Below are 10,818 nucleotides of genomic sequence, written 5' to 3' on the forward strand. Positions count from 1 at the left end.
ACAATCATACTGCATGAAACACATCTACAGCTAAGAAAGACACATTCCAGATGTGAGCATCACCAAGAAACCAGATAGCAGGAGTCACTGAACAACATGTCGTCATGGTGATGATGAACCTTCCAAGGTGGAAAATTAGACTATATGCATCATTTATTAATCCAAGGAAACTTCCAGGAACTAATTAAGGAAAAACACAACGAAAAAAAATCACAAATGCTGGAAAACATCTTTAATGGGTTAATGCAGGCATTCTTGCAGACAACTTCATCTTTTTTTCTAATGGAAAAATTCAACATCTGAATGTAACACAGAATGACTTGAGTAATTCCATGTAAAAATTATGTCACTATCAGTTAATTTACAAAATCCTCAGGAGAAGCTTGTCTGTCATACCACACCACATATGAAACAAACGGTTAACAACACACGTGACCCCCATCCATCCATCCACACACCCACACACACACACACAACAACAGCGCCAATGGAAACGATGCTCTGCATCCTAAACAATTCCAAGCATGTTGAAAGCAGGGTTGCCCATGGACTATACTCAATTCATTTAGTTCCTTACAGATTTTTTTGTTTGTTGATAATTGCAGAAAAATTATAAAAATTGTTAATGACAAAATTGGTACTTGGACACTTTCTTTTCAACAATACAGGACCATGCATTAGTCTTTCCACTTATTTTTTTTTCCTTTTGTTAACCACAATATATTGAGAATATATAAATATTTGCAAGTTGGTAATACTATGGAAAGGTTGGATCTCTAAGAGTGGACTAATCTTATGTTCTGACATAAGCAATCATCAGATGGGACACTGGGTAAATCACTTTGCTATTCATCCAATAGTTTTAATAGGGTTAGGGCCCGAGTATAGACATCGTTTTTTGTCTAACATGTAATACAGCATTAACACAGGGTCTCAGAATGCCAGGAATATTTTCACAAATATGCAATAGAACAGACTTGCTTTTACACCAGTCTTCTGAAGATGGTACAACTGTCATTTACATAGAAATGGTGCCATCAATATGGGGCATATTCATCTTTTAAAAAGTGTAAAGAATTGACCTTGCACTGAAAGTGTTCACGCTTCTTTAATGTCTAGTCGCAAAATGGGCTAAACATTACAAATATATAATATTTCCCATTTATCAAACCCTTAACACGTTCCTATAGAACTCCATATCAAAATGACTATATTTATGGGAACTAGTGCAATCTGGAGGGCCTGGTGTTCAGGACAAGGCAGGCACAGAGTCACATAGACGAAGTACTCTAGAGCAACTCCAGAGCAATGGCAGATATATTAAGGCCATTTTGAAAATTACAGAAAAATAGTAGCAGACAACACTTTAGGACCACAGCCAAATGTTTCCTGTCTGTTGAAGTCAGCCAGCCACATGCCAACCAGCCAGCCTCCATCTCACCCTCCCTCCTTCCTTCCTTCCTTCCTGAAAGTTCCAATCCTTGCCTGGTTTTGAAAGGGTCAGGTGGTGGTAGAAACAGAGCAGCTCTCCTCATTGTCCTCCCATCATGTCCTCCTGCCTCGCACCCTGGTAAAGTCTCATGGCAGTGAGGGGCGGTCACGACTGTTTTAGGCGTTTGCGTGGCAGGCCGAAGGGCGGGCATTGTGCGGAGGCGAGGGCGCGGAAGGCCTCTGCCACTAAGTGAGGGTGGGACTGGATCATCGACTTCCAGCCTGCGGTCTCCATTATGTCTGTTGCATGACTGTAAGCACAGAACAGGGCAGGAGGGTGTTAAGAGGAACAAAAACAGGAGATCACTAACATTAAAAAACCATCAAGACAAATGAGATTGAAACAATGAGGCAAATAACAGAGATATGATTGACGAGCCAGTTTCCCGACAGCAAAGTCCTGCAGTTGTGTCAGGAGCACAGTCAATGCGCCTCATTACACTGTGAAGAAAACAGTTAGGTGCCGTTCCATAAATCCACAACGTTAATTCCCTTCATATCTTCCTGTTTGGCTAACGTCTGTCCTACCATCAATGTGCCTTTGCAGAGAGGTCCACATAGTAAAGCTACCGTCTCTTCCCAAACAAGCCCACAAGGCAACCTTCCCTCAGGTTTGAGTCTGGAGTATTCCTACAGACGTACAGAGCCCATCCGGCTCCCTACACAGTAACGCTGCGTAAATGAAAACTATTCCCTCCCTTGATAATTGATTACCACATCTCAAGGTGTCCTAAAACAACAACAACAACACTAAATCAGCTTGAGGTAAAACTTCATGGCTGACTGCCCCTTCTTCCATTTCATATTCCAGAAATGTTCCATTCCCTGAGCTTCTCCAGGTATGAGTCTATTAATAACACGGATCCACAGATAGGGAGGCCCTCTCTGCTGTCTCTCTGCCCCGGCTAAAACAATGAATTCTAATGCATGTGAGAGTGAGCGAGAGATAAGAGTTTGTTATTAATCTTGTGTCACATATATCAGCTAATTACATACTTGCTATTCCAGTTCTTGCCATCTTTACAGCCCAGCTGTCTCAGGACACTGCACCTATGGAGGAGAGATAAAAAGTAAGCATTCAGGGCCGGTAAACAGCAATGGCAGCAGGAATTCATCACCAGGACTTTTTTTTTCTCCGCCCCTCCTCCCCCCTTCCTTATACTTGCCTGTTGATAAAATCTATGGCTTGTGCTTTGAGTTGCTCGGCGCTGTGCAGGTCTGCGAGGATGAGGGTGTCTGCCACGTTCTCCACAGAGAGGCTGTTACACAGTGCCTCCTCACACATCACCTTTAGACGCTCCAGAGCGTACTGGGGAGAAACAGGAGGGGTTTCTAACCTGAACACCGCAGCAAACCACAGTGGGGAGAGTACAGCATGGGGGAAGCTGTGTTTGTGTGTCTTACACTAAACATTCCATAAGAGCCTGCTGGTGGGGAGTGGGGTACCAGTGATAGTGTGGGGAAGTGACATGATGGCCCTTTTCACACCTGCTATTAACATTAGTGATCTGATCAGGAGTGGACACTCAGTAGGCTACATGAGTTCACACCTGGCATTAGAATGCATCTCCACATAGCTCAGGGCCACTTGACAGGATCTCACTTCCCCACTCTATATGCAGATAAACACGCACATCATTTTGTGTTTGCACAGACCATAAGTGTTATTTTTAACCGGCGGGAGGGAGTGATGCACTTCCTGTGCCTAGTCTTCCGGAAATTAAAAGAAGGAATCAAAACCATACAGACTGGGTCTACTGTTTGAGTACTTGGCTTTTTTTAAAGCATTCTTCAGGTGCTTGTTTTACATTGGTATTACTAACTGGAACTGGACTCTTCAGCCCAAATAGAAATCAGACAGCGTGTTTGGTGTGTGCTCCATCCATGAGAATCCATTTAGCCTGTTGTTGTACTTTTGTAGCCGTTGCCATGTGAATGAGTGCAGTGTTTCCTCTATGTTGACTTTTGACGGCAACATTTCTGCCGCCACGGTATCAGAAATAGGGCTGTACAAAAGGCCGTCTATCAGCAGTGATTGTTAGAGTGCATGTCGGAAAATAGCTCGGACACGCGCTTCACACTGCGAGCGGGCACGCGCACCACTGTGCGTCCTTGAGAACTGTAAGTCGTATAACTTATGTTGTCAGTTCATTTAAGCCTGTTATTGTATTAGTCTATAGTTTACATTTACATGTATTCATTTAGCAGACGCTTTTATTCAAAGCGATTTCCAAGAGAGAGCTTTACAAAAGTGCATAGGTCACTGATCATAACGAGATATCCCCAAACATTGCGGGTAGCCAAAACATGAAGCATACACTGTGAAAAACCAAATAAGTGCCTAAGGGAAGAACCATAAGAGCAAGTTACAATTAAACAACATGAACCTCAAAAAGTGCAAGAGTGTACCTGTAGAAAAGCAAGCAACAGTAAAATTTCACAGTAAGTACAACAATTTAAATCAGTTACAACTAACCAACAAGAGCAACAAGTCTCTCAATAAGAGTCATTGTGATCCTGGAGGAAACCAACATCAGGTCCAGCAAATCATTCCTAAGTACCGTTGTACTCCTATAGTTCTTGCAAATTTAAATTAAGTTAACTGGTGATTTTTGTTGTTTGTATTCTTCACCTGCTAGCTAAATTGCATGTGGCTGTTGATTCAATAGCGAATGCTGAACGCCCTTGCTCACATTTGTATTTTAGGTGCATTATTATGCTGAAGTAGTTACACTGCATTAAGATAATGTAATTAATAGTGGGTGTATTGTTATTATTTGCTACAGAATGCTTAGCCTATATGTCAAGATCAAATTAAGCAGACAGTGTACACATGCTTTAGAGTGGCCTACCTTAATCGATAGGCTAGGCTACTGACCATTTACAATAAGTTGTTACGTCAATTATTAATTGGCAGCATTTATGCCATTTAGAACATATTTTATGAGTGGAAGGGTGTCTTTAAGTAGCCTAACCTTATAGCTTTAGGGGAAATGGGACGACATATTACATTAGCTATTAGACAGTAGACTATTACATTAACCTGCTCTGAAATATGGTGACCTTCATTTCGGCTGTGGGGGGGGGTTGTTGTTCGGACAGACCTGCCCCCACTGCAAAAAAAACTGTGTGTACTTCCGCTTCAGAAGGACTTCAGCTGAGTAGGCCCTCCTTCAGTGGTCTGAGCGATCAGATCTCAATGTGTCCTGGGTGCATCTAGACCGGTACGTAGAGCTGTCACTTGTGATCGGATCAGCCAAGACGTATGTTACTGCCAAGTATGAACAGGGCCTGTGTTTTGACTCCTTAAAGTTACCTAACCTGAACATTACATCAAACATTACACTGAAGGAAATGGGCCAACATGCCACTGTTAATCATTAGCTGTTTAGCTAGGTTAATGTTGCGTCTGCACGTGGTCACTGGGAACCCTTTAAAACTTTAAGTGTTAGCTTCAGCCTGAACATTGAGGTCTGCATTAATGGGTTTACTTCATGGGCTGAGTTGCGTCAGACAACCTTAATCGAGCACAGAAGACTTTCAAATACTAACTGACATTCCAGTAACCCCCAAGAAAAAAAAACAATGGAAGATTGATCATTCAGTTCCACCGGACTCACTTTATCTGCTGCTGCCAGCAGATTGTCGGCCATTTTCTCCAGGTTTGGAGCCTTCCCTGTGTAGATGAAGCCCATCATTTCTTTAAAGACATCCGGGTCCACGTCACTGATGTCCACTCGGTTCTGGGAAAATACAAAAGTAAATAAACAAGACTAAGAGAATTATGGAGAGCTGTTAACTGAGAATGTTAACCCTGAGGCGTCTGACACCGTGAGAAGCAGAACCTCTGTCTAAAGATTAGATATAATGGCTATTTTGACAGAACTGTGCCAAGCCCGACAAAATATCACTCAAATAACCCACCTTTTTACTTTCCTCCATTTCATGTTCAAACATGGCATTGAAAACTGGGGACCGGGCTGTCAAAACAAAACAACATTCCCTTATACATGGTTCTTTGACAAGCAATTACACTCATAGAACAAGAGCATTTTTCCATACCACAAACCGGATTACCACTTATTAAACCATTACAGTGCAAATTCCATGAAGACAGCCTATGAGATTATAAATATAAAATATATGATGTTAAAAAAGGTGCTGTATTCCATGAGGTAGTTCCGTCAGCAGTTTGATGCAGAGCAGATTCTGCCATGTCCAATACCACCATGGGTAAAGAGAGAGACAGAGACAGAGAGGTAGAGAGAGACTACCTCTCTACCTGTAGTGTGGGGGAGGTAGTCTTGAGGTCTAACCTGCCAGGATGGATTTGTGGGCCTTGAACTCCTGCCCTCCCACGTACAGGCTGCAGTCAGTGAACCGAGAACACTCCCACAGGTTCCCCAGATCCTCAGACAGCTGGCACTCCGGAACCTTCAGCATGTTCATGTTGGACTGGCCCGAGATGTTGACCGAGTCCTGAACGACGCTCACCTGGTTACGGACGACACGTACAACACGAACAGGAACTGTGTCTAACATCCATATACTGCTCTTTCTGCATAACACTGACACTACTAGTACACAGTTTTTGATCACGCATTGTGATACAACTGTTGTCATTATTAAAAGTTGTTAGTAACAGAGAAGCCTTCCCCCCATTTCATTGGTCTTTGTTGATGCAGTTAGAGTTCTACTATGGGAAAAGGAATCGGTAATTGCAAAAACACAGCCAATTGTAACCCAAATTAATTAACTTTGCTGGAACGCCTAATTAATGAGGAGAGACATTCCATCTTCAATTTGAATCTAATTTGCTTATGAAATTGCCAATTTCCTGAAAATGTTCAACCTTGCAGCAAACCTGGTCTGGCACACTGGCATTTAGTCCTTTCAGTGTTTCGGTTAATTGCATTTATAGCTAATTCAGTGGACACTTCGTTTAACTTGTCCTTCCAAAGACACATTTCAGAAAACGCTTATTCTTCCTGACACATTCTATTGAATTATTTGTTTTACAACTACTATTAGCAGCCCGTAATTAATTCTGTCACAGCTTGTCTGATCTGTTTCACTTGAAGTGGGTTATTTTGATTTAATTTGAAGTGAAGACAACTTAACACACATTCAGTTTCACATTTGTGGCTAGAGTTGACAATCTAAAGCTCTGATGACATATGATTACATGAAACCCATACCAACAATCCACTGCTGCTGCGTAGCCCTTTTCTTATAACACTATGGAGCTTGCAGCAAACTCAATCTACAGGAAGCATACTTGGTGGATATTGTATCAGGTAGTGTTTCACATGTAAGATTACCTCACAGAACAGGGTGAGCTTGTCATCTGGTAGGAGACCATTGGCCTCGTCAAGCAGGAAATCTCTTCTAATAAACTTTTTGAAGCCCCAGTCTTTTCCCTGGACGAATCGATATGCTCTTTGGCTCTCTGTTGTGGAGGGGAAGGAAGTTGGAAACATTTTTAAGGAGGAAGTAAATATGATTTACATGTTACCCAAAACATTGAAAGGAAATGGTAAATGTATGATTGATTAAGTACTTCAACTGTTGGGAGTCAGCTTAAACTCACCCATAGCTTTAGTTTCTTCTCTTTTTGCGTTCAGTAAGGAAAACTTGAACTTTGCTCTAACTTCACTTTTTGGACAACTAACAAGAAGTAAATACAACGACAGATAATCTTTGCTTTCGTCATCAAGTCCCTTTGGATTGACTCGAAGACACCTGACAAAGCGGACACAGATAACAGTGCATCGGTTTCATTACATTACAAACAAACTGTGCACTCTTAACACATTAATCATTACAGTTAAAACTCAAAACATATTAAGCTGTAAGGATGGAGTTTCCTTAATCCTGGCTTCAAAGATTACAGGTATGATTCAATATACACAACCAAACAGCAGAATGTCTCACCATTTCATTTTGTCATTGGGACCCGATGAGAAGGTTGAGCTCTTTAATACCTCGCCCATTTCCTCTCGGCAGAAACTGAAGTTGTTGATGGTCCACATGTAAGAAAACTTCACCACTTTGACCTTGACAAGTGAGAACAGAGCCTGGCTCAGAACAGGCCAGGGAAGGGAAGTCTCACCCTACAAATGTATGCAGTGCCTCACAGCAATATCAGTTAACCCACATTTCTGCTGCCCCGTCATTCCTTTCAGATGTTGCTGGAATGACTATAAAGATTCAGCACAGACTAGTGGGTCACACAAACCTTCAGCAACACCCAGTCAGAATCAGGGACAACAGCTTTAGACAGCACTCCATAACTATCCTAAAACATGAAATGTGCAGTCCTACACACAAACGGCACACATGATGTTCCAAATAAACTCCCAGTGGCCCCTACCTGTGTGTAACACCTACCTGTGTGTAACACCAGCTCTCTGCCACAGGTCCGCTGGCCATCTCCCCTGGGGGAGGGGGGGTTGGAACCCTGGACATCGCCAGCTTTGCCCCTTGGCAGCAGCGCTGACCTGCTTAGCTTTCACCACTTAACCGTTCCTAGGGAGGAACACAGGCAGTGTTTACAGGATCTGCAACATAGCTCAACATGGCTCAAAATAACAACTCCCCCCCACCCCCACCCACTATAATATTTACACTTGACCTGGCCATGGCACCACCATTTGCCGATCAAGTGAAATGGCAGAGTTGGCCTGGCTAAGGTCAGCACATTCCCCAATAGAGATTTACAGGTGTTAACAGGAGATGAAGGGGACAGCATTGTGTGCCAGCTATAGTACAAACTAAGAATTTGTGTTTGACTAAGAATCTAGTAACAAATTGCTAGATATGCATGTGATCACCCCTCAACTACAGGATAAGCACCTTATTATTGATTAGTGAGCAGCTAAGAAAACACGTTACTAAAAATCTAGTATGTTGAAGTCTCCAAAACATCTCCATAGCTGCTCCATGGCTTGCCTGAACAAACCGTAGACCAGGAGAATTATGTCTGAAAGTTGACATTTGAGTTAGACAGCTTAACTAGTTTAAATCATCCAATATTTACTTCAAGGCCTCTATTGCAACATATTCAAATTATATTTGGTATTACACCATTTTAAAAGTAACAGAAGGGCAGTGATATCTTAAAGCAACAATACGTGACAGATTTTGTAGACTGTATTCTGATTTTATCTGACTATATACTTACCAAATTATTTAAAGGTTTACATTTCATTCTATTGTTGGCATTTTCCATGTACGCACCTCTTGAGAGGAAGTGATTAAATGAATGGTATGAGGATCACGCTGGCCTAGGTTATCACTGAATGCTTCATGGTCCTTTCTCCAGATCCCACTCTGAAGGTAGAACAAATCAAAACAAAATTAAAAGGTCAGACAAACGTTTCTTGTGAACAATAACGCCCTTTCTTGTCTAACACGGAACGTAAAGTTTCGGCCCACTGAATATATCCATTGTGGCTGCCGTGATATATAAACACTCTCTCACGAGTTTACTATTGTGAATGGCTGCTATTGTAAGTTAATTAGTTATCCATACATGTAGGACCTCGTCCAGTTTATTTGGGCAGGCTTCTTTACTTTAGGTAACTAGAGTGCTAGCTAGTCATCTCACTAACAAATAGCTGAGGACCAATCAATTGGTCTCATCAATTTGACAAGACGTCAAATTGAAGATTGGTAGCTCGTTAGCTGTCTGCATCATTTAGCCAATTAAGTTAGGTGAGCCTCCAGTTCGCCAATTAGTTAGCTAGCTTGGTAACGTTGGCTGCAAGTACTGTACTAGCAGGTAGCTAGTTTCCTTGCCGACAACAGCACGCTGATGAATTGTGGACGTGTTTTCTACAGTAGCGAGCCAGCCTGTTCCCTCGCTTTATTAGCTACAGTAGCTAGCCTAGGTATAAAGCCAGAAACACAATGCGATTCATTTGCATGCTAGCAACCTTCGAAGCTTCTCTAGCGTAGGTAGCTAACTACTGTAGACAACTCTAGCTAGGGTAGTTGTCTGCAGGCAACATTAGGCTAGCTAGAGCTAGCTACGTTGCGGTTTAAGTTGGATACAGGATGAAAATCAATTTAAACGATTACAAAATAACTAGGTAGCTAGTTAACAAGAGTCAAGACAACTAAAATAGTTAATCTAGACAGGCAGTAAAAATATGTTGATCTAGCTAGCTACCTAGCTATATCATTATAGCAGCTAGCGTGCTTTGCCGAAGTTGCTTTGTGATGCTACTTCATCGGACCAGCTAGCCAATCTTACTGTAGCCAGCTACCGTTAGCTTGCAAGCATTTGGCTCAAGTTAGTTTAGAAACGATTACAGTATATATGGGCAATAGCTAGCTAACTAGTAGATTATCTGATTGTTTGGCCAGCCGGAACAGAGGCTAATGTTAACAATGTTCACAACTTTCTTGGCCAATCGGGCCTGCCAGGCTTTCTAGATTACTAGCATGATAGCTAGGCTACTAACCAGCTAAATAACAGTTACCAAGTTGCTAACGGTGACCAACATAATTCAAGCACCGCAAGCTAGCCAGCTACTAAACAAAGCCAGAAGGCCCTTCTCCATAATCTGTTTGGTGTTACTGGCTAATGTTAACAGATATAACAGCTGCGGAGCAGCCTGTAGTAGCCAAGCAGACACAATGAAACGCTTCAAGTTAGCTTAGCAAGCTACCCAACTGTAGCCATAATTAATTTAAGGAAAATACTTTTGTTGGCTCTAAAGCAAAAGACGTGCCTGCTCCTTGTGGAAAACGTAGCTGATGTTGCTAGCGAGCTAACGTTGGCCAAAGGAAATGGAAAAAATAAGATGTTTTGATTACAAACCTTTCATCTTCATGCTTCCACTAGCTAAATGCAACAAATACTATATCAGCCGCTCCACTCGCCACTTGTTATTACATCAATAGAATATCAAGTCTAACACGTTCCTTGATTTTTGTTAAATGTATATTTCCACACTGGATTGCTAGCTAGGCTACTTTGCTAGTTAGGCTGTTGAAGTGGAGGCAGACCAGTCTAGCTGCTCACTTGAACAACGCTTGCGCAGAAGCTGCATATCAAACTTCCTGGTCTCACTATCCACCAGCTGATCACCCTCCTCGTTACTTTATGTAGTGGTCTAATAAGTTACTGACTGCTGTTTCAGAATAAGGACGCTATTTGACTTTTCTGACAGCTGTAAAAGACAAAAGAGACACATTTACCGCTATGCCCTTAAAACAGTCACATTCCTTGGTTAACAGGCTACCAATAGGATAAACAATGCAATCTGAATTCAAATGAAAAGACAGCAGGCAAAATGAGAATAGGAAGGGGACATTATG

At 42.0% G+C, this 10,818-nt stretch overlaps 1 protein-coding gene across 2 annotated transcripts; it reads right to left on the minus strand.

Moving 5' to 3' along the window:
* Positions 1 to 217: 217 nt before the first annotated feature.
* spopla (speckle type BTB/POZ protein like a) lies at positions 218 to 10,551 on the minus strand. Of its 2 annotated transcripts, none has more exons than XM_062457314.1 (12): positions 10,319 to 10,551; positions 8,731 to 8,823; positions 7,882 to 8,019; positions 7,426 to 7,547; positions 7,082 to 7,233; positions 6,813 to 6,940; positions 5,808 to 5,985; positions 5,416 to 5,471; positions 5,112 to 5,234; positions 2,658 to 2,800; positions 2,488 to 2,541; positions 218 to 1,742 (listed from the first exon to the last, which is right to left on the minus strand). In XM_062457314.1, the coding sequence occupies exons 3-12, from the start codon at positions 7,957 to 7,959 to the stop codon at positions 1,598 to 1,600; spliced, it is 1,179 nt and encodes a 392-aa protein (XP_062313298.1). In that variant the 5' UTR covers positions 7,960 to 8,019; positions 8,731 to 8,823; positions 10,319 to 10,551; the 3' UTR covers positions 218 to 1,597. The 2 variants fall into 2 exon arrangements, with proteins under 2 accessions (XP_062313298.1, XP_062313296.1); XM_062457312.1 differs by having other exon boundaries at positions 8,675 to 8,823.
* Positions 10,552 to 10,818: the final 267 nt, after the last annotated feature.

This window comes from Osmerus eperlanus, chromosome 3 (genome assembly GCF_963692335.1).
Source record: "Osmerus eperlanus chromosome 3, fOsmEpe2.1, whole genome shotgun sequence".
In the NCBI taxonomy this organism is placed as follows: domain Eukaryota; kingdom Metazoa; phylum Chordata; class Actinopteri; order Osmeriformes; family Osmeridae; genus Osmerus; species Osmerus eperlanus.

Excerpts from the sequence above, each read along its gene's own strand:
- spopla (XM_062457314.1), bottom strand. The coding sequence starts at position 7,959 with ATGTCCAGGGTTCCAACCCCCCCTCCCCCAGGGGAGATGGCCAGCGGA. Across the intron at positions 7,234-7,425 it reads CCCAATGACAAAATGAAATG|GTGTCTTCGAGTCAATCCAA; the intron begins GTGAGACATTCT and ends CCGCTTTGTCAG. Across the intron at positions 6,941-7,081 it reads AGAAGAAACTAAAGCTATGG|AGAGCCAAAGAGCATATCGA; the intron begins GTGAGTTTAAGC and ends CCTCCACAACAG.